Source organism: Grus americana, chromosome 1 (assembly GCF_028858705.1).
Source record: "Grus americana isolate bGruAme1 chromosome 1, bGruAme1.mat, whole genome shotgun sequence".
Classification (NCBI taxonomy): domain Eukaryota; kingdom Metazoa; phylum Chordata; class Aves; order Gruiformes; family Gruidae; genus Grus; species Grus americana.
In genome coordinates this window covers 124,907,638-124,934,811 of record NC_072852.1, presented here as the reverse complement: position 1 = coordinate 124,934,811, position 27,174 = coordinate 124,907,638, and the positions used below count along the sequence as shown (strand labels likewise).

Sequence of the window (27,174 nt, the reverse complement as noted above, 5' to 3'; positions counted from 1 at the left end):
CAGGCCAGGCTGTTAGAGAAGAGTCCCTTTGGTGCATGTTGGCTCCAGTGCTAAATTTGCATACTGTATTTGCCAAGGGTTATTAGTGTTGATCAGCTGTTAAATAATCTGCCCTTTTCATTTCAGGAGGCCTGTCAGGACTTGCCTTCGCGTGGGCTTTACTTAAACAGGAGTTTTATGGCACATCGGAAAGGGGTTTTTCATTAGGAAGCCCTTTCCTTGAAATTTCGACAGCTACAAATACTAACCACTGTCTCTGACACCATGATCGCCTGCCATATGCGTTGCCTAACCCTCTACATCCTCAGCGTGTGAAAATGGCTGCAGCCACAGAGCGGTGGAAATCAGGCTACGGCCCTGCTGTCACTCCTCATTGTGCCAGGCAAGGACCTGAGAGAGGAGATGAAGATAAGGACAGATCCCACATCAGAAAATGAAATTATCCCCTGTTGGAGAAGGGCACTGGGAGGTTGCTGTATACAGCTTTTTTTTTAAAAAAAAAGCCTCACTCTGCTCTGCCCCTGTGGGGATATAATCTTTGGGGTGACTTACGGCTGTGTTTCACCATCCTCAGTTTTAGCTGTGCCTCTTCAGGGCCGTGCACCCTTTGCAATTAGCCAGCAACAGGAGCTCCTGAGCCCGGGGAGGCTGGGAGCACGGGCCAGCGATTCAAACGAGGTGGCTTGTGACTCATAAGGAAACAGCAGGATGGAGTAAGAACCGCATTCAGCCTCATGGTTAGGCAACACCGTCAAAGTTCTCTGGAAAGCAAAGCCAGGAAAAAAATAACTTGAGGACTGAGGGGAACTTTGCAATAACCAGCTGGTTCCCACACGTGTAATTATGCCCAGTACCATACAAATTGTTAAAAGAGCCAGAAAGGAATGAAAAATATGGATGCAGCAGGGAGCTGAAGACGGTTTTGATATGCATACCGGCTAGTCTTGAATAGCCCGATAGAAAAAATTGTGCTACTTTGTGGGGAAAGGACCTTCACCATTATCAGCAAGTGAACCAAAATGCCCACCTGCGGGACAGCCCTGCACCCTGCGTCTCCTGGTCCTCCTGACTGCAGATTTTGAGTGGACATTGAGTTCCATGGGCTTTTCCCAGCAGTTTCCTCTGCACTGCACCGGCTGGGAGCACACTGCCCACCGCCCGCCCGCCACCACCCCAACGTCCCTGCCATGAGGCCACGGTGACACCGGCGGGGGCCGGAGTGCTGCCCTCCTCCTCCCCGGGGCTGAGCCATCGCCGCTGTCAAGGCGGTACCCGCGGAGAGCGCCTGCCGGCAGAGATAAGGGGGAGCAGGGGGGCCCTGCCAAGTGGTGATGGCCACGATTCCCCCAGCCGCGCCAGAGAGGCGCGAGTAAGATGAGAGGATGCGCCGGGCACAGTCTTCACTTTCTCTCCGACCACTCTTCCAGGGGGGGAAGAAACACAAGCGACTATGAAAACCAAACAATTTGACTGTAACGAACCATAAAACACGGGATCAGCTGTCTGCCCCTCGCTCGCCTCGCCGGTACAGCGACTCGGTTGTGCCTTGCTGGTACCGCCTGCGTTACAGTCATCAGGCGACAAAGCCAGCAGTTAGAATTGATTAATTGATTTGTACATTAAATAGGTATTCCTGCGCAATTATTGGCAGGTTTGTTAATGGATTACTATTTAAACGATTCTGATATTTTAAATTACATGTTAGTTTATTGATGCACATTTACTTAAAAAAAGAGCACCCCTCGCATCTATTAACATATTAAAGAGAAAATAAAACATCCAGGCTGATATAACACACAATGTGGCATTACTCTGGGTGCTTCCTAAGCTAGGGAAATCTTATTTGTTTAATAATAAGTTGGTCATGAATATGCAAATCTGCATCAGTGCAGTACCTCACTGCTGTCACTATTAATGAGTTGCAAATTAATGTGACAACAAAAGGAAAATCTATTTAGTGGCAGAATTGTAGTTTATACCTGGCTCAAGAGAGCAGCCGTCTACAGTCACGTCAGGCTGCTGAAGCAAAATGTGCACATGGTGTGGACAAGGTTTGCTTCAGGACCGGCAAACCAGAAATAAGCAACCCGCTGCTTTCACCCCCAAGGGTAGAAAACAGCGTTGCTCCTAATGATCCATCACACTTAACTTGCAGGAAAATACCATTTCTTCACTCTGCAGTCATGGTGAACTGGTGCAAAGCACACTAATGGGTGAAATGCAGAACATGTAGGTGGGAAGAGGGTGTGGACATCCAGATGCGATACTTAAAGAGAACTTCATCTTCTTCAGATCTATTTGGGGATTTTTTTCCCCCCTGACAACAGTCCAAGCTCACAAAGTGAAATTTGCTGGATTCCAGACACTTTCTGCTCCTGCCCCTCCTCCTAGCAGAAACGCAACAGTGAATAAGTGCATTGAGAAAAGACCTAATATAAGTCTAATACACATCTTCACAATTGTGACATTCAACTCTTCTGTACTGTGTAGTGGCACCAAGCTCTCTCCTACCAACACTGGACCCACACTGCAATGAAAATATGGTGTTCTGCAAACAAGTTTAAACATATATGATACTATTTTTTCAGTTAGCTTGCATCTGTACAAGTTTAAAGTAGCAATGTGCACCTTTTTCCTGTAGGAACTGAAGAAATGATGCTGACTGTTTACCAGCAGCCCCGCAGAGCCCGGGAATGGCAGCTGCCTGCATTTACCACTCCCTGACACCGTGTTCATATTAATACAGAAACGATGGGTCTCACCTATAGTTTGGTTATTTAGCACAGAAATGAAGGGAGGAGTCAGCTTCAAACTCTGTGATTCGTGGAGTGAGCTTGGCCCCTGGGAGCAGTTTTTAGGCCAATTTTCATTCTGCTCCTGTGATCCTGCAAACCCGAAGCTGGGTCGGGCATCCGGGCTCTCCCTTTAGCAGATTGCTCCCCAAAGAGCACACACAAGGACCAAACGCCTCTGGCCCTTGCTCGCCACTCACCATATCAGTGTCTTTGGCGTAAGTCTCTAGCTAGGCCACCAGAGCAAAAGGGGGAGACAACAGTGAAGCGAAAGAAATGAGACGTGTCCGGAGGGAGAAAAAAACCCAAATGGGAAACAGAGCCGACCCTGCTGTGCAGAACCCAGTCCTCTTGGGTAAGGGAAGAAGGCGAAGGAGGAGTTCAATATTTTGCGGTCCTCAGCAGCATCACTTATCTTGGGGGGAACCTCCCAACACTGCCCATGCTGTGGCTTCCCCCCCATCCCCGCCAGGCAGCCTGCCTGGAGCTGGGTATTTCCTGGGATTTCCCAGCCAGCACCAAGTAAAAGTCTGACCAAGGAAACTCCCGTTAGCGAGGCTCACCTGCCTGCTCTAGCTGAAGATGGGGTTTTTTGGGTTGGTTTTTTTTTTCCCCCGATTTACCAGTGGTTCTCCAACACCTCCGTGGGGCAGCGCAACCTTCCAACCGGGCAAATCCAAGTGATAAGCAGGGGAAATTCAAGAAAACACCTTGGCTTGGGCCCCAACAGCATCAACACTGCTCTTTCACCTTGCAGAAGGCAGGACACAGGATCAGCAGGGTTTTACCATCCCCAAAGGCTGTGTTTCTGTTTCCTTATTTTTTATTAACCTGGAGCAATGCCAGCGGTGTGAAATGAGTCTCTTTGGCCCACAGAGGATGCACAGGAAAGTTTTTTAAAGGAGAGCAGCGTGAATCCAGAAGCTGAAATGCTGAACATCAGCCCCCTCCCAGCCCCGTCCTGCCGTGCTGGCTGGAGCTAGCTCAGTCCCCGGCTTTGCGCCACGCAGGGTCCAGCCAGTCCCGATGCTGGCAAGGCAGCCGGCGTTTTGACTCCCCTGCCTACGCTCACTGTGACCAAGTTTGCTCCCTGCTGGCGCGCTGCCATCTCTCCTCTCCCCAAGGTAACTGTCCCCTGGGCTTGCCTGCTGCAAAACTCAGCTTGCAGCCAGCCTCCCCCGTGACAGTCTCTCCCAAATGGCCCAGAACAGGGTCAGCCAAGCCAGCCTCGTGTACTCAGGAGGGACCGCTGCCCTGCTCCTTCGCTGAACCCTCCGTGATCTCTCAAGCACCCTCGCACAGCAAAGTCTCTTTAAAAAAAGTACATCCTAGAAGATAAAATGGTTCTGTTATGTCAAGGGGCAGCGCTGCGATCAGGTGTTCCCTGCCACGACCTTATTTTTAGAGTGCAGACGGGCCCCGGGACAGGCACACGCTTGCATTACAACAGCATGAGGCTGTTACTGTATTTGAGCACGGATGCAAGCGCCAGCATGGAGAAGGCCCAACTGTACTCATTGGAGATAGTGGAAAGCTGACTAAGCGGAGACATTTGGGAAGCATGTGCTCAAGATCGTTTGAGGAGGAGCCGGCCAAAAGAGGAAGCCACATCAATCTTCTCCTTGCCTGCGGGGCATGGTGAGAAGCGAGGTGTCTGCCACGCACCCCTGGAAGTGGTATGAAGCTGATTTATGCTCAGCTCAAACCATCCAAGCATTACACAGCTGATCAGATAAAGGTGTCTGTAACAATTGCTTTTAACATTCTCCCTTGCCTTAGTTTTTCTGGCCCTCCTCTGCTTTCTGGGAAAATCAGGGGGTAAAAGCACCCAGCACTGGAGAGGAGGGAATGTCTGAATTTCAGTTCCTTGCAAAGCTCGAGGCTGGCTTAGAAGGAAACCCAGGGTGTCCGTGTAAGCCATACAGGAGAGAGCATCATCATCCTTATCTGAAATCTGAAGAAAGATGGTGGTGGTTGTATCAGGACTAAAAATTCTCTGCCCTGTGGGGAGACAGGACTTCAGCTGCCAACAGCAGCCAGCTGTTGGACCCCTCTCTCACCTCTCGACTCAGCTACAAAACCACCTTACCCCCCGAAGCAGTCCCACTGTAAGCCACACGGTACAAACATTTGGCAAAAGACTCGATGGCAACACACCGAGGGAGGCATCAGCTCTGCATCTGTCTTCTGGGGCACCTTCAGGAATGAGGTGTCATTCTGCCTTACCTTCAGGATGAGGGTAATTCACACTGTTTCTTCAGGACCCCCAAGAGCCAAGATTTAACCTGCAGTTCGCTGACCATTAATCAAAACCTCTGAGCTTCACTGCTCCACGGACAGAGAAACTTTTTCCCAGACGTTTTCCTTAGATGGACCAGGTTCTCTGCTCGAGACCCTTTCAGTGGGTGTATTGGCCCTGATCAGAAGAGCAGTGCAATTTCAACGTCTCAGCTGAAGCATCTGGCTATGACAGGACATGCTACTGGTAAAAACAGTCTCAAAGCAAAACTCCAGATTTTGGCTTCACACCAAGAACTTCTTTCCACAAGGAGAAGGGCAGACCCAGACCCTTAAGAGAGGGCCTGCCCAAGCCCTGGGAGCCCGGCCTCTTAAGATGCAAGTTCCCGAGCTGTGTAAAAGTGACGTTCTGTTCACCGTCCCTTTAGATGCCCCCAAAGGGTGCTCACAGCCTTAACACTCTGCATTAAAACTAAAGCATTTACCCTGGTACTATTTTCCACCCCTCTGCAGGCATCACTGAAAAGAGAATTCAGTCGATTCAATCTAAAAAAGATGACAAAGGAGGGGAAATAACTGAACCTATTCACAATTTTTTAACTAAAAGGCGACGCAAAGTATTGTGAATGCCACTTTTAAACCCCTGTCCCACAAAAGGTGCCCGCCTGATGTTTTCTTGTAACCTTGAATTTAGAAAGCCAATGCAGATTCTACCTCAGATTTCATCAGCTGCTCGCCGGCACCTGTGCCAGCTCTGCTCCGCTTCGGGAACCGCACGCAGAGCCTCCTTTCATAAACATTAATGAGTCAGAGCTCATTTCGCAACCAGGCACGGAATTAATGGGAGTCACTTTAGCCTCTTCATTTCTCAACAGTTTTATTGCCTTTAAGAAAATTTTTGTAAAATATAAATACAAAGGCAGGAGATTTACTTACAAAGTTAAAACACAGATCTCAAACATAAACACACAATTCAGAAAATTTAGTTTATGTACAGTTTCAAGCAACTTCAACATATGTTAGTTTTTCAATATTTTACAAGGTACAGAAAAAATAGTTCAAAGTCTTCTTTAAATAAAGAGCATAAAATGTTTAAACATATATAAACAATCCGGTTTGATGTGTGAAAACTAAATTTCACAGCTTTTAAATTAGGATATAAAAGTTCTTACAATTAGTTGATGCGTATGGATATGGTTTAATTTATATTACAAACTATTGAATTATATTCAATAGTGCTTACCTGGCCAAAGCAGGTAATTCTGTAAACAAAAAACCAAAAATAATATCACCAAGTGCCTTACCGAATTCTATCTCCCAAACAAGCCACACGACTTTGATCACATCACCTAGAAAAAGTATGTTCTGTGTAATCAGTGCTTTGTATGAAACAAAGTCAATGTGTGGGTGTGTTCTTTTTAAAAAAAAAAATGTGTTCCGAGTAATAACAAACTTATCCCAAAGCCTGTGTGCATTTAAAGAAACATTATATAACAATTTTGTAAAAACTGATTGAAGTTAAAAAAAAATTCTTCCAAAATCCATCCAACTGGAATTCAGATCTCTTATATAAAGGAAAGATATTTTCATATTTAATAGTGTCCTTTCTTTACAGAAACAATTGCATTTGAACACATATACATAAAGAAGTAACTGTATAGAGCACTGTACATTAAATGGCCTGATGGTTCACCAGAGGATGTCGAAGGGAGGGTCCTCGTGCGGATGCAACCAGTGAAGCGAGGAGCCGAGCAAAGTCTTGAGTTCGCTTGTAAACTCTACCAAGTCCAACAGCTCTTTGCTCTCCGGGTTAAAAGCTTCAAGGTCCGTAGCGCAAGAGAACAACTGGCTGAGGGAAGTCTGTTTGTAAAACTCTGCCTCTGTGATGGTGACAACTTCTAGATTGGGGAAGTTGCAGCGGAAGATGCGAGATGACATTTTTAGCCTCTTCACAACGTCCGAGAGCAAAAGCCAGTTCCGTGGTCTGTGGAAGCGAAGGAGAAAGAGGCTTCAACAACCGACACTAAGTCACAGCTTCTTGGCTCTTCACATATTGCTGTGTGACAAACCTTCCCTGGCCGTACCTGCACAAACCACCCCCCTGAAATCAAGGCCATCGCCCAGGGGGTCGAATGTAACAGATGTGCAGGTGCCTACGTATTTACTCATAGTACCGCTGCCCGCAGCTTTGGGGAAGGAGGGGGGCGCTGGGCACGAAGGGGCACCAGAGCCCATAAACCCAGGGCTCCCGGAGCGCGCGCGTGGGTCAGCAGCCGTCCCGACAGCTGCTCACACGGTTAAAGGTTCACCTGGCTGAGCCCGACTCCCATTTAGCAAGTTAGGAGAGGGCCTAGAGTTACAACCAGAAATTTCAGCACCTCAGACTTCCAGAGATGCCCATATTAAATACAAGTTGACAGAGGGGGAGTTCTCAGATTAACAACATAATTCTTTAATTAAATCTTTGTACTTGTCCACCTCAAAGAACTTGTTATATCCATCACCCTAATAATGTAAACATACTAAACCCACACTCCTGCATGACTGATATTTAAAACTGTTTTTCCCACAGCTGTCATCAAAACTGGTGCAAATGACAAACAATAGCTATTTATGAAGCTGATTTATATCTTGAATATAACAGATAATAAAATTTTCCAGGTGTTTGGCTATCATCGAGTATCATAGTATCTTCTGCAAGACGTTTATTTGTTTGATACAATTCAAGGCTTTAAACCAGTTTCGCTGCAAAGTCTAGACGAGCAGTAACGGTGTCGTTTCATCATCCGCAAAAGCATGTCCACTCAGCAAAACAGAAAAGCCCATTAAATAAAATTAAGAACACCTTACAAACATGATCTCCAAATTTAAGTGCTAGAAGCATGTGTATTTTGGGATGTTCTATCAAGGTGCCTGCCTGGGATGAGAGAAGGAATTTGTGTTGAAATGTCACTCATCCTGCTCGGGAGTACGGCTCTTAAAACACAGCGCCGGCAAGTCAGCCTTTCCCCCTTCTCACCTCCTATTAGCTTATTTCTAAAAAGCCCGGCAATTACGGTATCGCTCTCTCATTTACATTAGATAAATGCAAGCACTTCTCCCCATGGACACCAACTGCCGCCATCCCAAGCAGATCGTCTCAGCTATTTTTACCCCAAACCCCGTATTTGTTCTTACCCCTGAGAGAGACACACTTGAATGTTGTAACACGGCAAGGGAGGCTCATCCGAAAATTCAAATTCGAACACATCGCTATAGCAATCTTCGTCTTCATCACCTGGGCCGGGAGGATTTGCCAGGATGTCAAATCCAGATTCATCTTTTGGATCTAAATAAAATTGAATAAAGGTGCCAAGTCAGCATTGAAGAGACAGTTGCAGCTCTTGCTTTTTCTTCCAATAACGTGATCTGTAAATAAAATCAGTTTGTTTCCTTCCTAGCTTCCTCCACCATAAGACAGCCCCCACCCCCACGTGCCGCATGTTTTGTAAGTCTCCGCATACAAAGAAATAAAGGGTAACATTTGCTCACCGCACACAGAGCTGCCATAGAAATCCCAGTACAAACCAGGGTCATCAACACTTCGACCTTGCAGGTCAGTTAAATACTCTGGAGAGGAAAAAACAGCAACAAAAACATACTGATGAGAACAAAAAGCTGGCAAGTTTAGCAGACCGTGTGTCATACAGAGTCTTGCTTATGCATCCTCCACACCTTTAATCAAAAAACCTGCACTGTATTCCTGATGCACATGCTACAAAGAAGAGCACATACACACACCACTCTTGCAAATATTCCCAGAATTCACTTTTCTCCCGCATCCCTTCTCCCATCACATCAAATAATGACCCACCACATCAAATAATCACCCACGGTCCGAGAGGGACAGACTCAAGCTTCAGTAACTGAGAGCAGCATTTTATTTTTGTGAAAGATAGGATGTACCACACTTTTTAGCCTGCACAGTTATTCTGGACACCAACTTGGGGGTGCAACAGTGGCCCCAAACAAACTGATGGAAAAGGTTTTTCTACACAGATAACATTTAGAAGATGTAATTCTTTCCTACAGATGTAATTTTGGGAGATTTGCTAGTTGAGTTGATGAAAAGATACTGAGATTCAAGACGCTAAGAAGTCCAAGATACTGGACTTCACTGGAGTCCTGATACACCTATGTGCTTTCTACACGGCACCATTTAAACAGGTAAGTGGATGAGTACTTAAACTCATTGACTATGAACTTGCATTCCCTAATAACGTAATAATATTTGCAATAAACATTTTCAGAGGTAAGTTATTAGGGAACGCAAGTATCTTTATCCAAAACTAATAGGAAAAAAACCTAAAACCATGTTAGAACATAGACATGCTTAAAGACAAGAGTCTTGAACATAGTTTTACGGCATTTCAGATATAAAATGAGGCAGAACTTGCAACAAGACAAATACTAGAAGGATAAAAACCAAGACCGTGGGAAAATATGATTATGTTTAACAAACAGCTATTTGATCTGGCAAGTTTCTTACTTTCATTGCAAGCAGAAAACCGAAGGCACCGAAACAGCCTGCTGACCTCCCACCTATGAAATCTGATAGTGGCATCATCCTTATGACTTTTAAATTAAGAGTTTCAATTAGAAGGAGCCCCCCATGCATGGCTACACTTCCCACCTGCAGCTGCTGGGGTTTTGCAGAGAGGGAGCTACTGCAGCCTACTCTAATGCTCCTCAGCATGGAGCCATCCCTGCTGGGCAGCAGGACTTTGGCGGGGGGGGGGCAGAAGATGTCCCCCTGTTCACCACAGCCAGCAGAGCCCCCAGCAACATGGCCACGCACCTGTGAGGAAGGTCTCCATGAGCTCACTGTGGGTCATTTTCACAATGGTCCTCCCCGAGTAGGTCGCAAGCGTTGGATCAGCACCGTAAGACAGTAACAGGCGGACAATTTCCAAGTGATCGTTTTCGACCGCATCATGGATCGGTCTATGGAAATAAAAAAGATCACGGCGTTACATTTTTGATTCAATAGTATTATGCAAATGTATTTGACAAGAAACTTCTGACTTCAGATCAAAGTGATTTATAAAAAATAACACTATTAATACAGCTGCCAATCATCTCATTGTTGGTTTTACTTGCACATCATCCCCTCCTCTCTTGTCTTTTCACAGTCAGACTGCTCGGGGCAGATATTTCTGTTACGTCTATTCATTGCCGTACATATTTCGAGGGCCAGTAAAATAATTACAGCGCTGTAACAGAAAGCAGGAGGTTTTGCGTGAAGCCTCACAAACATCATTTTGCTGCAAGTCACTCTACCGTTCCAAATCTCTGCCAATTTAACAGCGTGTTGTGGAGTAAGGGCTCATTCAGCCTGCCTCTGGGCAAGCACGGAAATCAGTTACCCAAAGCTCCTGAATTACGTACACAGAAATAAGTTATGAAAATTTGCTGGGAATTAAACTTCTGCGCTATACCCTCTTTAAATAGTACTTGCGAATATATTTGCAGCACAATTCAACCCGTCCACTCGGAGAACAGAAAAACATGTTAAGTTTAGTACACCCTGAACGTAACGCATTTTATGCAGCACGAGCAACCTATACAAGCTCAGACATACATTTTGTGAGCCTACAGAAGGATTATTCATTAATACACGTCTGCAATTCCAGGTTTAGCATTTCTTATCACTAATTATAAATCGCATTAACTTTTGCCTTTAAAATTGATTATACGTAACGGAGAGTTGTCTGGAAGTAGAACATATTACCCTTCAGACTAATGAAGATGTGTTAAAATCCCATCTTTTCCTTGGAGAGCGATGAAGAGGGAATTGAAAGGGGAGTCAAATTCAATGGCCAGTGATGGTGGCAGTTCAACTCAACCCTACCTACACTCCTCCTTTAGGCTGTCAACACCGCTGCCCCCCAACAAGACTTTCAAGCTCTCAAACAGATGTAATTAAAAGGCAAGAGAAGCAAATAAGTACTTTAGCTGAAAGTCCCTCCTGCAAGGAGGCCAGGTGCCACCACTCCTTCTGCCACCCGCAGCAATGTCCCCTCTATGCCACCACTGCTTTGGTACGGACTGGCATCCACGCGGGCTCGGGGCAGAGGAGAGGCAGATCAAACCAGTCAGAAGAGGAAGGCACACCACTGTTTTCCCGTCTATCACACAGCACTGCCGGTGGGAGGGGAACTCTGATCTATCTCAAAAAGAAATACGTTCCAAGTGTGTTTATTCCAAGTACTTTCCAGTAGGACGGGATTTAGGGAAATTAACATCTGTCACACGTGAAGCACTCTCGCTTGCCCCCATCTTGCTGGAAAGCTGTATGCAGTTTTGGTTTCGACATACGCACGCTACATTGACACAAGGAGGTGCACTTAGAGGCTCATTCCCTACAGAGAGAGCTCGTCCTGCGCTGCTTGCCTCCTGCACAACCTTCAGTCCAGCTCACACCACCCCTCAAACCTCCGGCACCAGGGAGTGCAACACATGAACGCCTTCAAAGCCCGACACGCCGCTCTTTGGAAAGTCACTTTCAAATTTTAAGCCCAGAGAAGTCCATGAGGATCACTTGCAAAGGGTCAGGATATCCCTTCTCCGTTTCTCAGGGAAGTCTCTAACAGAACACTGAAACTACCTGATACACTCGAGACAGACGGTGCTGGAGAAGCCAGCATTCCCGGGGTCCCCCGCAAGCCTCAGCCTCCCACCTCCACTCAGTGCTTTCGCACAGGGACTGCCACAGCACCGCGTGCCTGCGCAGCACCCAGCGCATCCAGGATCTGCCCGGTGCTAAACACCCCAGGCGATACAACACCAGAAGTAACAAATAATAGGGGCGCTGACACAGAGGCTGAAGAAGTATCAGGTGTTGCTGGCTGTCAGCAAGCATCTGAGGCCCGAGCTGTCGGGTCATGACACTCTGAGCATCTCCAGCGGGAAAGGTCAGCCTTGCTGCAAACCCTCCTGTCCCCCACCGGGCACGAAGCATCCCTGGCTGAAAGTCTGGCAACAGGCACCGGGAACAGATGAGAGTTACGGCTGCCGCCAAATGCTGGGGACGCTTTTTCTCTCCCACTCCCTCACTTTACTGGAGTCTTTAATTTTGAATTGTTTTCCATTTTATTTTAGAATTAAGATTTTTCTGGTTTTGGGGGGGGGGTGGGGTGTGGAGGGTGTTGTGGGTTTATTGGTTTGTGGGTTTTCTTGTTTGGTTTTTTTTTTTTAAACTGACTTACCTAAGTGGCTTTTGAAGCAGTAATGAATTCAAGATGATCCCTTAACTTATTAAAAACAGCATCTGAATCACCACCCAGTGTTTCAATCGATTTAACGACACCCAGATGAGTTTATTAAAGGGCACCTGGGTCTTCCCCAGGAAGGAAAAATTGCAGGGCATGGGCTGTAATGCCGGGATGGGACCCGCTCTACGGGTCGCCCAGCCTGGCGCAGCAAGGCAGATGGGGCAGGCAGCAGGGCAGGCAGCACCATCTTTGTCACCCACCAGAGCACAGGGAGGATGCCCTCGGCTCGAGAGGGGACTGTATAGAGGCAAGGGGAAGGAAAGGCGCAGTAAAGCTGCATGGAAGAACAATAAATAGAAGGAAGCGAAGGAAGGAAAGAAAACACTGGCGGGGAAGGGGTAAAAAAAAAGGAGATTCCCGATAGCTAAGGCAGGGGAAAAAAGGCAATAACAGAGCGCTGACAGACTCTTTTACTGGCTAGCACAGCTTCTTGGCAAGCTTATGAGCAGGACCGTGCAAAGGCACCGCTACTCATGTTTGCTTCTCCCACCAGGGCCGGCAGAGGAGAGAGTATTTTTCAGTCTTGGCAGAGTTTAACCATCCTCTTTGTAGGACGCAAAAGTGACTACTGGAGTTGGCAACTTTTTCAGATGTGAAAAAAAGATCTCTGGGAGTCCTCTCAGAGTCCTCTCCTGGGCTGCTTTGCCCATATAATCTTTTCCGCCCTGAGCATCGTGGAAATAAACACTCTCTATTCCTAATGGTACAGTTAATGGTAGTACAGCTCGTTTCTAAAACATACCCTTCAAAAGGCCCCAAAAGGATCTGGGGACATTCGAGAGCTGCAATATCCTACAGGAGACACACATCTCAACCTTCTCTTGTGTACTGTCGAATTCTTCCTACTATTTTTACCACTACTAGAGTTAGGAAAACATTTCACTGGGGGTTTATCATTCCACCACCAAAATTATAAACTATTTAGACCAGTCAGGGTTTGCTCTCAGCCTCTCAGGCACCATCAAAATTTTCCTCGCTGCAATAAGAGGTCTCGTAACTCGCCGAGCAATACCATATCTCGGCATTTTTATTTTTATTTCCATCTACTCTATTATGCAACGCTGCCCCACGGAAGAGGCAAGGCACAAGTTGCAGGAGGGCAGCTACGCCGGCTGCCTCTTCTTTAACGCAATTAGCTGCTGGAGGGTATTGCTCTGCCAAGCCCAGCTGAAAGGACGCAGGAAGAGAGCCATCTTGGCATGGTCCTCCCAGGGAAAAAATAAAAAAGGCTGAGCTCATCAGCCGCCAGCGAGAAGGATAAAGCAAAACTGGCTGCGGAGAGTGAATCTAGCGAGCGGACTCTAAAGCAACAGAGAGGCCTTGCTAACAGGCAGGAGATGCCTGTATGTCTGGCATGTGGCTTTGTTTTTTAAAGCAGCACCGGTTCAGCTAGGGCATGCTGCTGAGGAAAGAGGAGAAGAACAAGGAGATAAGGCCAAATACATCGGTAACCATCCTTGCTAATGTCAGGCACCGGTCGTGGTATGCGCCTTGTTGAGCTACTGCACTTACTGGGGTCCTGTCAGGGAAGGAAAGCGCTCACCTCTTAAGCACGGTCTATTATTATTTATAGGTAAGACGATTAAGAGCCCTTAGTGACTGCGGCACCTCTGAGACAGGTCTTAAAGATATCGCCCCCGTTCTACAATAACCTTTGATTAGCCAGTAATTCAGCAGCAGAGTGCTTGTGTATTCAGGGTCTGTGGGCGCTGCGTTTGGAGAGCCATCACCAGCATGGAGTTTAAGGGGAAAAACATAGACCATGTATTTAGCCCGGCCAGATGCGCTGTGAATAGGGCAGAGAGAGGGACGCTGTGCGCCGCAGGCAGCAGTGGGTGCACAGGCAGAGCCCCAGCGCCGAGCTGAGGCTGAAGGGAAGGACTTTGCACCATCCCTACACCCCCCAAACGCCGCCGCCTCCTTGCCCTGCCACTGCAGTCTGAGGCTTCATTTGGGGTTTTTTTTTGGCTTCACCGAGATTTCTGATAGTATCAGGAACCAGAGGCTGGAAGCTGACCTTTTCTGCTGAACTCGCAACAGACTGGCTGCGTAGGTGCATAAAAGGCAAAACCAAAGAAAGAGGTTCAGGTCTTTGTGTCGTTGTCAAAACTTAACCACATGCATGTAAAACCACAACATTTGATCGGAGGACCTGCAGCACTTCTGACAGGATTAAAAGGAGAGATGCAGAACTTTCCCCACGTCCTTCACGTTCATATGGACAATTTGTTCAGGCTGAAGCCACGTCCTCACTTTCCACAACTTTTCAAAGAGAGTCCTCCAAAAAGTTGACCAGAGAAATGGCAGGCAGCAAGTAACACAGACGGAAGCTTCAGGCAGCTGGGATCCAAGTGACACCCCAGGCTGCCACACTAACAAAGACAGTGTATGCAGTTACATCACAGCTCATGCAGTTACATCACACCTCTTTGTGGATTTACTTTAACTGTCTGAACAGAACTAAATGCATCCACTGTTACTGTCTGGAGACTTGAGAGCTTCCGGCATGACCAAAAATATCTTTGGCTAGTGGGCTTGTGAGGTGGCAGAGGAGGCAATAAGGCGCATTCGGTGTAGTTAAAAAAGCAGGGGAGGGGGAGAAGTCTTTGATGGTGGGTTTGTATGGGTTTGGGTTTAAGATTTCAATATCTTTCCAAGGGGTGAATGTGTTCAGGAATTTAAATTTTAAAAGCAACACAGTTGAGGAAGACTGACAGTTCTTTCCTCCTAAAAGTTAAAGGAGAAAAACTTATTGAGGCTTCCAGAGAGAAATGGGATTTGTCTTACGAATGTCATGATTTACTCTACAGACAGTAAAGTCTTTGAGACTGACCAAAAGGCAGGGGACAATGCTGATCACAAGTTCCTTACAGAAGCTTCTGCTCTCTGTCCTGCTCAATTCAGGGCAGCCAGGCCATCTTTCATCTGTGTATTAGACATGTTTCAGATTCACGCTGTCTGTTGGGCAGCATTTTTACCCCACCCCCCAAAAAAAAAAGAATCTGCCGTCAGAAAAGAAAGGGGACCACAAGCCGAGTTCTGACATTACCATCTATGATCAGATCATTATTATGCTCATTTCTAAAATGCAATTTCCCCCAAACGGCTTTTCAGGGTACACAAGCCAAGTTTCTTTCTTGAAAATCAGCTCCATCTGTGAATCGAAATCAAAGGTGGACTCTGAACTGTGGGGTGATTAAGACTGGTCAGAAACTTCCTGGGGTTAATTTTCCATATAAGTTATTCCGGCGAGTGAGACAAAAATAATATAGGATCCTTTTTAGAGCAACTCGTTGCTGCTGCGTAAAGCTGGAGATGCAGAAAATGCGGGGCTGTGCGTCAGCCTGGAGAGCTCAGACTTCTTACAAACTGAGAGATGGAGAAGGAACCTGACAATCCAGCCAGAGTTTCAATGTTTCTCCAGAAACGTTTCCTTTGGGCCGTGATGAGCCGGTAACAAGTGACCATCATGAACGTCTAATGGACCATCCTAACCAGCCCTCTTGGGGCTTTTGTTTTCCTGACTCCTCCCTTCCCAAGTTAATAAATAAAGAGCTTAAAAACAAAAGAGGCAGACTCTTAGCGATGCTAATTTTACCTCCCTGGCTGTTTGGATGGTGATAGTGATAACAATGGTTTAAGATAACAAGCTGTAGGAGCTTCCCAGAATACAAAGCGGATCGGTCACCAAAATGCACGGACTGGATAATGTTCTGCATGTGCCGAGGAAAAGTTATCCCAAGGTCAGCCCCGCGGAGGTGGTCAAAGAAGTACTTAAGGAGATGCACAAGAAGCTTAGAAAAGGTGCAGAGCAGCACTTCTATCTCCACAAAGCAAAAAAGAAAAGCTCACTATCTATTCTGCGAGCAGAGGAACTGAGCACCCCTACTATTCTGTGAAGGAAACTAAAATCTAAGCCTAATTCGAGTTAAAATAAAGATCCAACATAGCAAACGAGCAGATAGTTTAACAGTTCAGCAAAACAACATTTTTATATAATATATATAGGACTCGCACACCCAATCGCCGCAAAAGCCTGAAGTGCTCTTAAAAGTAACCATGCTAACAAGGCAAAACCCACTCTTTTGGCACAACTCAAAGGACCTGGAGCACATACGAGCAGAGCTGCAGCTCAAGTATCACTCCTTCCTGCCCTGCAGCTGGGAATTTCACAAACTCTTCCAAAAAAAAACCCAAAAAAACCCCCCAAAACCCAAGAAAGAAGAAAAAAAGAAAGCACACAACTTATTAAAATTCCCAGAAGAAAAAAAATTACACTGAACCTGAATCACAATAAAAGTGTGCCCCCACCACTTTATAAACCAGAGAGCAGAGGAGGTCACCGAGTCCTGCACACTCCTGCCCAAGGATCAGCAATAAGGTATGGGGAGGGAGGACAAGGGGAGGACCAAGGACAGGCATAAAGAGAGAGGGAAGGCGCACTTCCTCCCATCATCAAGGCCAAAGAAACTACTGCCCGGCGGTGGTGACCACGAATGCTGGGCCGGGGGTGCTGCTAACCTGGTTCCATCCTGAGCGCTGCAGTTGACGTCAGCCCCGTACTCCAGGAGATGCCGCACAATGCTCAGCCAGCCTCTGGCACAGGCCTCGTGCAGGGCACAGTAACCTGCGTTGTCACGATGATTCACATCACACACCTTGTTTTCCAAACAGTACAGAACCACTTCCTGGAAATAGGAGGAAAAACAGATACATTGAGTTATTTCGCGCTGCGGAGATGCAGAGATTTCTCTTCTTGAAGGAAAAGGCAGGGGAAAAAGGGCAAGACACAAAACCCCTACAATATGCCTAAGTTACCCTCTTTGAGACAGGTGAGTTAAAAGGAAAAGAAAAGGGGAAGCCATTGAAAGTCCTGCTTCTTCAGCAGGCATAGTGGAGACCACGACTTCCCACGAGCAGACTAGCTTGTGCGAAGCAGCACTGAGAGCTCCGCACCCCGCAGGGACCTTCCCACAGCCCCAAACATCAGGAATTGTCACAGAAGGGGAACGTGCAAATTTTGCAGACAAAACTCACAGCTTTCCACTTCTCAAAACTTCCATGCGTAAAGCTATCAGGAAGGTTTTTACTCTTACATCTGCATTTTTTAGCAGAAAATTCTGCAAGCACAACAGCAGCACAGCCAACGTTCAGTTTGATTTTAAAAAGAAAAAGCGCATGACCCGAAACAAAACACATTTAAGACACACAAAGGACGGTTTGCTATCAGCAAACAACAACAACAAAAAAAGCCCAGCTCTATCAAGATCAGGGAAATCCCATTTTCACCCACCCTCGTTTTCTGCATGCAGAACTAAAGCCAGGCGCCAGGTTCCAATAACGAGCCGGGTGCCGTGGGAAGCCATGTGAATGTAACACAATTCATCTTGCAGTCAAATATACCACGGTCGAGAGCCTAGGCCAGACTCAGCTCTACGCTGTCATGCGGCCTTGAAACAATGACTGCTCCATCACTCAACCAAAAATTTAGGATGGTGCAAGTCTTCCTCGATTCGTCTCAGATGCAAAAGAAAAAAAAAACCAACCCACATTTCTAAGTGATGCTGCATGTATAAAATAGCTCCCCGCACACCCAGATTAGCGGCAAGCCTTTAATTTTGCGTCTGCTCCTCTCAAAGGCTGAGCAACATCCTTGCAAAGTGGGATACAGCGTGGAGGGGGCGAGTGTTTGCTTTGTCAAAGTAAGAGAATAAAACAACAGCCGGGTGTGATGCATTTATTCCTCCCGTTTCAAAATCTGCCGGAAAGCCCGCAATAATCTGTGCTCTGGGTATACCTGACCTGAGAGCCGGTATCCAGGATACAGCATGAAGCTGCTCTTTTAGCAGGCCCTCACTAACCAGGCTAAAGCGAGGAGCTAATGAGCTGCCCGTCCCAGGCGCCAGAGCATCCCCCTCACCTGCCGCCAGGACGGAGCGGTCCACCACCCACACCGGAGGCACCCGCCAGTTTAACCTGGGATCCCCACAGTCCCACCTCTCACCCAACAGCACCTCTTACTGTTCCCGCTAATCAGCCCAAAGGCCAAAAATCGGTCCAGAAAGGATGCTCTTTACCCTGCACTCGCTCAAGCCAGTAAGAAAGGGCTGTGCAAAATTATCCCCCGAGAGTATGAATTTTCCTTCAAAACCAGACCACTCCGCCAGGCAAATTAGCAGATGGATATAGGTAGCAGAAGCGGCTGCCGTATTCGGCTCCACTTTTAGCATGCAGTTACCATTTAAAATAGATTCTGTGACTCAAAATAAAGGAACACCTTTCATCTATTTTTGTAAAAAGGAAAGGCTCGTCCTAGGGCAAAATACCTACTACTGGACGAAAAGGCTAATTTTGTTGGGCAATTCTGTGTTAAGAGGCTATAAGAAGAATGTCATTAACCACAAAATGTAACCATAAAGACCATAAAACTCTACATTGTTAATTAATTAAATGCCTCATTAACTTTTTTAACATGATTTATTCAATTTACAAAAATATTAGCCATCACTGCCGAATACAGGAACATGTGGTGCCACAAACACATTTTTGGTTTCATAAGCATCTCTCGCTAACGTTAGAGAAAGGCTGTGAAAGTGCCACGGGGCAATTTAATGTCTGCTCAGGTGCTCTATTTAAACCAGCAATCTGAAAATCGCTCGCAGTTAATCCAAAGACTCAAGCTAGCACATCACCAGCCAAGATATATACGTGCCACTGCTGCTTCTGCTGCCTGCAGTTTGTTAGCCAGATTGCAAACAGCAACATTAAAAGGTGCACGCAAATATGCACGCTCCATCCTCGTCTACAAAGAGGTGCCCTTCGCTTTAGTCTCTCCCACTCATGCTCTGCAGCAGCTCCTGCCCCTATTCTAAGTGAAGGGGTCAGCATCGCCCTGCGCACCCCCAAAGCCCTGTGCAAGCGTGCTGCCACCAAGAAGGACTATTCCATTCTACCCAACCTCGAAATTGGGTCCTTGGGCAAAGCATTATAATCTGAGCCGTAACGCTTCCCCGCAGCACCACACCGTGCCGTGCCAAACCCCAGAAGTGATGCTCGTACCCTGGCAGGGTGCGGGACCCCCCAAGGAGCAAGGGTAGGACGATGCTCAGGAGCTCCTGCTCCTGCAGCGGTACCACCGGGGACCCAGGGCTGGAACGTCGTGTGAGGCATCCCCAGGGCAAACCCTCTCCCCCTGCCTGGATAATCTCTGTCTTCATGAGTGTTTAAACCCCCTGGAAACAAACACCATCTTTCCCCCATCCCTATCACACACCACACGTTTCTCTAATTTCACTGCATTCCCACTGATTTAATCCCAAATTCACTAGAGAACTTTCCAAGTCCAGACACACACCAAAAAGCAACAAGCGGCACAAAGACAGCCAGTGTTTCCTCTCCCATCAAATTCATTACGCAAGCCTTTTGTAATTTTTTTCCCAAAAAGACTTTACGCTCCCTATAATTCCCTCTTCACAAAAAGTAAATTACAGTTTTAAGACTACTATTATCTCAAGTCATTTGTTTCAAATGGGGAAAACAGAATGGATTCAAGAGCGCCCATACCCTGGGATGGGTTGCTAACATCCTGATGCAGGAAGGCCTGATGCGGAAGCCCAGCAAAGAGAAAGCAAAGCTTTCCACCAGCTTCAGCAGGGTTTTGCTCAGAGCGTATGGATTTCCAGAGCCGAAGACCATTTGCCGCACTGTCTTTAAGTACCCTTGTTGGTTGCAGCCCTGCAATTTATCTGACCAGACACATGCCGCATTTGTCCTTCGAGATTTCACTCTCACGTCAGCTTTTATACGCAAAATCATAACCATGTCCCCCTACCCGCTGCTATCTGGGGTACATCCATAGTGTGCAATTGAGAGTGGGGCAGAGGCACCAGAGCTAGCAGCATTTGGGCTCTCCATGGGTCTGGGAGCGATATATACAGCTCACCAGCACCTCTGCATGCCAAAGGTGCCAGTGTTGCCTCTGGGTTTGGGGTGGGATCCCTGCACGGCCGCTGGGCATCCCTGCTGCAAAGGCAGGGCGGCAGGCTGCCAAGGGCAGGCACCAGCTCACTCAGTCTCAGGGCAGAGCTGTCGGTGCTGCTCTGCCCCAATACAACATCCCCACCACCATCAGGGCTCGGTGGTGCCCCATGGTGCCAGCTACTTCCAGCTCCAAGTGCTGCACCAGCACTTGGCATCCCTCTGCACGCCACAGCCCCGGCGGCACAGACTCATTCGCCTCCTCTGCCATCGGGCTGGTGAGGGGCCACAAGGCTGCCCGTGGCCACCGCAGCAGCTATGAGAAGCCCTCACGTGCCTGTGAGCATCCAGTGCTCCCACTTCAGCATCAGCCCCAGGCCATCACGCTGCAGCCACCAAAGGCTGCTGCCCCGCTAACAGGGACGGCAGAAAACAGACGTGTGCAGCTGCCACAGGTCACAAACCAGCAAATTAGTTTCAACCATCGAGACTTGATTTTTTTTTTCTTTTTAAAATTAAATGGCGGAATTTGTAACTTCTTGACCGCTCTAATTTTACTGGAGATGGAGGGAATTCAGCTTTCTACTAACTGCAGTAGTCTGGTCGCTAGTGAAGAAAACAACACAGCCACAGAGCTTCCACAGCTGACCAAACCACTGCAGCTCACCGCAGGCCAAATGAAGCTCCGACAGGACGATGCAGCCACCCACCGCTCCAGTCCTTGGAAGACACGGCCAATGCCAGATCCCGGTGGCAGCTCGGTGACATGGACCAGTTTCTCTCCCTCCTGCTGCCCTGAGCTCAGCCAACAGCAGGACCCACTGCTGCACTGTCAGCACCAGCCAAATGATCAAGTCAAACGACCGGAATATTTAAGCCTATTAAAAACATGGTGTTCGCTTGAACTTCTGGGTGAATTCAAGTCAGAAAATCAAAATCCCCAATCAGCTGATGATGGGAAGGCATGGTGAGCACACAGCGTTACCCCAGGGCCCAAGGACCCCCACCTTGGCGAGCCCAGGCATCCTCGGCATTCTGCAACCAGCCCAGTACCGGCCAACACTGCAGATAGCTCCTGCTATCAGCAAAGCACACCGAGAGCCCTCGGCCCCTGCTTGAGCAAGACCTCAGCCCATCACTAAGTTTCGGAGCTGCTCCCATTGAGAGCACGCCACGCGCAGAAAGCAAAGTGCACAAGCACCCCACGGCAGCCTGCTACGCTTGAGCGGTGCTCACCCCGACAGACACTGAGCAGGAAGAAAATACACACCGATAGCTTGGAGCACATGCTACAACACATTTTGATTTTGGATCCATAAGAAATTTTAGGTCTGTAGGAAATTAAACCATTTAAATTATGGAGATTACCATAGCAACGTTGTAACAACCACTTCTCCTCCTCCTAGCTAGAGCTGAAGTGCCCTGGGTTAGAAGAAGCCTTTGTCTAGGGTAAACAAAACCTTTCCAACAAACCGTGCCTTCCAGAGCTGAAGAAGGCCTCTCTCCACACTAAGCTCTTCAGCCGTACAAAGGGCATTTGAGGCTTCAACAAACCCCTGAGGCTGGGCAGGCCCCACCTGGGCCCGGGCTGATGCCACCTTCCAGCGCAGGGCTCAACCCCAGCTCCGAGGTCCAAGCATTCCCTCACCGCCAAGGCGAACCCCGCAGCCGCGCCGAAGGCAGCAATCGCTCTCTGCAATGAAACACCTCTTCACAAGATCCAAGGTCGAGCTATGACGACGCTCATACCTACATGCCCATATTTCCCCAATAAAAGCGTGCTTCAAAACAGTGGAGCTAGGGGATTCATCCGTTTCTGATTTTTGTAGCAACAGGGGGGCCGTTTCATTAGACAACATTGTTCCAGCTACGCCAAGCAGCTCCAGACTCCGAGCATAAAGCATGCGGAGTGCTCCTACGATGCATCTGATCATGCAAGAGGACACTCCAAGCGCTACATCCTGTGTCACATACAAGATACTCCTTGGAGAAAAGAACAAAAAATAAAACCCTTCTCCTAAACTACACGCTCTTCACAAATAACAAAAGCAAAAATTGTACAGCTCATTAAAGATCACCATAAAGACTACTTCAGAAAGAAAAACCGACATTCATTCTGTTTGCAGATGGCTCATATTTAAACAGAATCAAGGGCTACCAATAAAACTTTACCCTTTGCTCGTTCGCGCAGGATGCTGCTCACCCTGCATCCCGCCAGCCGACCCAACAGCGGTGGGGACCCGGTTCCCGCATCGACCTGCCCCCTGACCCCGTGTGCCAGAGTGGGGGCCACAAATTTCAACGACCAAACTCAAAGCTGCTGCTTTGCAAAAACTTCCATCTATAAATCTGGAAAGAGGGTTTTAACTTTTGAAATTAAAAAAAAAAAACAACCGCCATCATCCCGCAGGGTGTTGAGGGACCCTTACCTCGTACCCCAGGCGTGCAGCTCGCTGCAGCAGCGTTTCCCCCGCGTTCTTATTGACAATAAGCCTCCGCGCTTCGGGCGGCATGGGCCGGCTCGGGGTGGTCTCCTGAGGGGGGCTTGCGATCGGCAGCTGTGAGGGCTGCGAGACAGGTAGTAATGAGGGAGTCTGCTGCAGGCGATCGTACAGCTTCTGCTCATACGACTTGGCTGGCGAGGAGTCGCAGTCTGAAGTAGGCTCTGGTCGCTTCCTGACTTTCCTCGTTACTGTGACCTGTCAAAGCCATTATTGTGGGGTTTTTTAATCCTCATTTTTACAACACAGCGACGGGATTATATTTTGCCAGCAGAGTTACATTTTTCTACTCGTATTTAATTTTTCAAGAAAGTCCTGCTACATTTTTTAAATGCAAGACGCCTCGCCCCCTGCAATAGTGCCTTTAAGTTGGGTTAAGAAAAGCAAATACCAAATGTGCGAAGCGTCCACAGACAAATTTGAATGCAATCCCCGCTACCCTGCATGCATGACAGCGCATTAGTTTTAAGGAGGCTGGCTCTGCCTTCTGAGAGGCTGGTGGACAATTAAGTCTAAATAAAGATACCTTATCTTCAGCATTTTCGATATCTGTGGTGTCATCCCCTGTCAGAGATGACCTCCTTCTCCTCTCCTGCAGTGCCAAGTGTTTTGTTTTACACTGACGTTTCCCTGATGGCTTCTCACACTCGCTGTATTTCTGCAGCAGAGACGCACATTGGAAATCCTCCTCTTCGTCTGTGTACAGCCCATCTGTCTTCCGGCTTTCTTTAATTTTCTGCTGTTTGGCAGCCAACCTCGAGGCTGGAGTACAGCTTGGCTGAGCCTGCCTTTTGCTGTTTGCATTGGTGGATGAAAGGCTCTTCATGTGCGGAGACACTGGGAATACGGGCAAGCCTAAATGGGAAGGAAAGGCATTACACGTTGCATGGTGTGTTAAAAGGAAAACACATTGCTAGCACTTAACACAAGCTCCTCGACTGCTTAAGAGATCTACCAATTACATTTTCAAATCATTAATATTTTAAGCGTTCCACATTCAAATTGTAAATAGCATCTTGCCAGTTAACGTTACGGTAACAGTTATAATGCTCTGATAAAAATCGCTAAATGCAATGCCCCGCGCCGGGTGCCGGGGCACCGCGAAGGCCGTGCCGTGCCGTGCCAGCCTGGCGCTGCCGCAGCCCAGCCACCACGGGCAGAGCGGAAAGCTGCCACTGCACCGCCTCGCTGGGGGGGGAAAGAAAAAAACAAAAAACCAAAAACCTCGCCTCCTTACCTGGAACTGTTTTATCTGAAGGGGAACCAACTCCTCCGGCAGCCTGGGCCCGGCCGGGCTCGTCCACCCTGGGCAAGGTGTGGTCGCAGGGCAGATACGGGGATGGCGGGGGGGAGAAGGGGAAAGCAAGAGAGGCAGGAGCATGGACGAGGTCTTAACGGGACAGCACGGGGCGGGGGGGAACGTTGAGCTTAGCCCTGAGATGGCAATGAAACGGGAAACATCTTGGCGGTGTTTTTATTTGAAAAGCAAAGCAAGAGCGGAAAGGCTACTTAAGGAGCCGTCCCTACAGAAGCCCCGCACAAACCCTCTATCAAAAAGTGCAGGGGGGTTTGCGGGAAAAGCGATCGGCTGTGTTTTCCCAAGGGCTCCGACCAGAAGTGAGTCTTTCTGTGAGAGCAGAAAGCCCTGGGACACTGGGGAACTAAGGCCAGCTCTCTGCCGCCCGTGGCAGGATACTGGCAAGGCCGGGTTTTCTCCATGGGTTAGCTCTAACAAGCTGGATCCCACAATCTGGGCCACATGCAAAAAGCATGGTTAGTCTTTCCCCCCCCCCCCAGAGTGCAAGCAGGTTTACAACAAAATAAGGACAGGAAAGTTGACTTTTTATAGTCTGAGTTTCCCTTGGGAAGAGAATTGAGGTGACCTCAGAACCAACTCCTCTGCAGAAAAATGAATTAAAGGTTGCTGGAAAGGAAGGGACACTTAAGCCAAACAATACCGCACCACTGAGGGAAGGTGCAGAAAAAACCCCGAGCACTTGAAAGACGCTCCTTTGCTCCGACAAGTCTCTGAAGTGATGCTACTTTCAGAACAGAAGAGATGGTAGGAGCAATAAGGCACGGCGCTGCTCAGAGAAGAGACACCTTTATTTAAAGAGACTCAATCCAGAGCCAGTCAGTAAAAAAAAAAAAAAAATTAAAAAATCCAGAATCCTCTTGGTGGGCAGCTTCACACTTTTGTCTTCCTTTAAATAGATCTGTGAAAGCAACTTGCAGAAGGCTTTCTAGATTAAAGATGGAAACAGAAATCCCTCAGTTCTTTCGAGCCGCTTTCTAGAAAAAGATGCATACCGCGGCTTGCCAAGCAGATGTCAGGGAATTTACGGGACACACGATGTGCAGATTGTTCAGCAAAAAATCCAGTAAGTTTTTAGGCTTTGCAATCCTGAAGGAAGCCACCTAGTCATAGGCTGAGCCCACGGATGCAAGGCTGTCTTTCCAACTCTGCAGACAGCATGAAATAGGGAGCGTTTAATTCTCCTGTTCCCAACTAACCTAATTGGAGTAGCACGTGAAAAGCTCAATTCCAATACAGAAGTATCATCATTATCTCCTTAATCACTTACTAAAAAAATTGCAAAGATGGAAAGCAGCAGTGATGACGCCTGGTGAGTGCAAAGGGAAGTAAGAAACTGCCACATGTAGAAAAACTAGAATAGAAAGAAAAAACCCCACAGGTCTGGAGAAGAAGAGAAATACTGAAAGGATGGAGTAAAAAAAAACACAGGAAGAGAAGCCTATCTCAAAGAACTGCAGACTTTTCCCATGCATTTTATTGCCGAGGCAATAAAATCAGAAGTTTAATCACCACAAAAAATGAGTACTCCAGCCTGCAAGCGCCACGTAAACTCTGTTGCTCCACTTTGACCCTCCACAGTGGTGACAGCAGGCACCAGGCTAAATGGGCACCGCCGCCAAGAGACGGAGAGTAGCAAAGCTATGCCCAGGAGCTTCAGGATCAATGATGTTGCAAGAGGCCAGCACTATCCAGAAAAAGCCAAGTATCAGCCTGGGAAATGAAAGACACATGGGCAGAAAAAAGGCAAGCGATTAATCCTGGAATCCCATCCCATCTTTCTGACTGCTACATACATGAAGGTAGAAGAAAAACAAGAGTGGGAAGGAATATCCCCAAATATCCACAAAAAAAAAAAATCCTAAACCAAAACCCCAAAAAAACCCAGGCCTCCGACTGATGTGGGCTGTGGCTAGTCTGACTCAGAGCAGGACATGCCTGCCTCCCCGCAGAAGCGGGCTGCAGAGAGGTCCACGCGGAAAAGCAGCTGCTGCCGCGTCACCTGAATGCTCGCTTGTTCAGCTCCCACCCCGCAGCTGCCTCCTCCCGCCTGCCCAGCCAGCGGCCGCCGCGCTGCCTGCAACCCGAGGCGGCTCCGAGGGGCAGGCGGCGGCTTTCCTGGTGGGCGAGATCCTCCTGGCTCCTCTCCTCGGGGCTTTTGTTTCCGCGCTGCCTGGGAAGCGTGGCGATTAAGAGGACCGCCGGGTTTTCTCCTCGCGCCGGGTGAGCGGCTGCGGCTCCCTCGGGGTCTGTCAGAAGAGCTGGCTATCACACCGCCGGCAGCACCGGGAGCTTATTGCTCAGCTGGGACCCCAGCAGAGACCATGGCTCCTGCCTCGGTCACGGGTCTGGGCGAGCGGCATGATGCCCTGAGGTTGCTGGCATCCTCATGCTCACCGACCCGCTGTGCCTTGGAGAGCCATCACGGGCAATGGCACCTCACAAGCGGGATGAAGTAGGGCAAATAATTTCTGGCAAGCCGCATCTCAGCTCTCATGGTTCTGACCCACAAGTGAGGCAAAAGTCACCGGGGGAACATTTCCAGTGGCCACTGCTTGGTCATCCAGCCAGCAGGCACTGACCAGGGGACAGAGGGGTGACAGCCTGGTGATGGCTTGCAATGCAATGCATGACTCCTCTCACACTAAAATCCTGGGTCATGTTCAATGACTGGAGCGACGAGCTGAGAAGGCAGCACCCTCCATCTTCCCAGAGATTTGTAGGCACAGGCGGCAAATCATCCTGGTGTTAGACTAAGGCTTCACGGGCGCAGGGGCAGACCTTGATGCCCCATTACAGCCCACTTCTTGGGGTATGACCAGCTTCCCAGCAATGGAGACCGACACGTTCACAGGCAGTGCCTGGGCACCAGACCAGCCCCAGAGAAAAAAAAAAACCCTGCAAGTGACAGGGTATATTCACAATATCTGCTTGTTTAAGAAAAGTTTGAGGGGAAGAAAGACAAGCTGGAAGTCTCTCTCCATTCCCACGTGACTGTCATGCAGAGGATGTTCTGTTGCACAATGGGGAAAAATGTC

General features: G+C 48.1%; 1 protein-coding gene across 7 annotated transcripts in view; it reads right to left on the bottom strand.

The window, feature by feature from the left end:
• Positions 1 to 5,890: 5,890 nt before the first annotated feature.
• The window catches only part of BCOR (BCL6 corepressor), an 82,763-nt gene continuing 61,479 nt past the window's right edge, over positions 5,891 to 27,174 (bottom strand). For all 7 annotated transcript variants that reach the window (XM_054808940.1, XM_054809028.1, XM_054809119.1 and 4 more), the window contains 7 exons: positions 23,348 to 23,676; positions 22,750 to 23,019; positions 16,865 to 17,031; positions 9,868 to 10,013; positions 8,562 to 8,639; positions 8,208 to 8,358; positions 5,891 to 7,014 (listed from right to left, as the gene is read on the bottom strand). In XM_054808940.1, the coding sequence (XP_054664915.1) occupies positions 6,720 to 7,014; positions 8,208 to 8,358; positions 8,562 to 8,639; positions 9,868 to 10,013; positions 16,865 to 17,031; positions 22,750 to 23,019; positions 23,348 to 23,676 (1,436 nt within the window). In that variant the 3' untranslated portion in view covers positions 5,891 to 6,719. The remainder of the gene's footprint in view (positions 7,015 to 8,207; positions 8,359 to 8,561; positions 8,640 to 9,867; positions 10,014 to 16,864; positions 17,032 to 22,749; positions 23,020 to 23,347; positions 23,677 to 27,174) is intronic.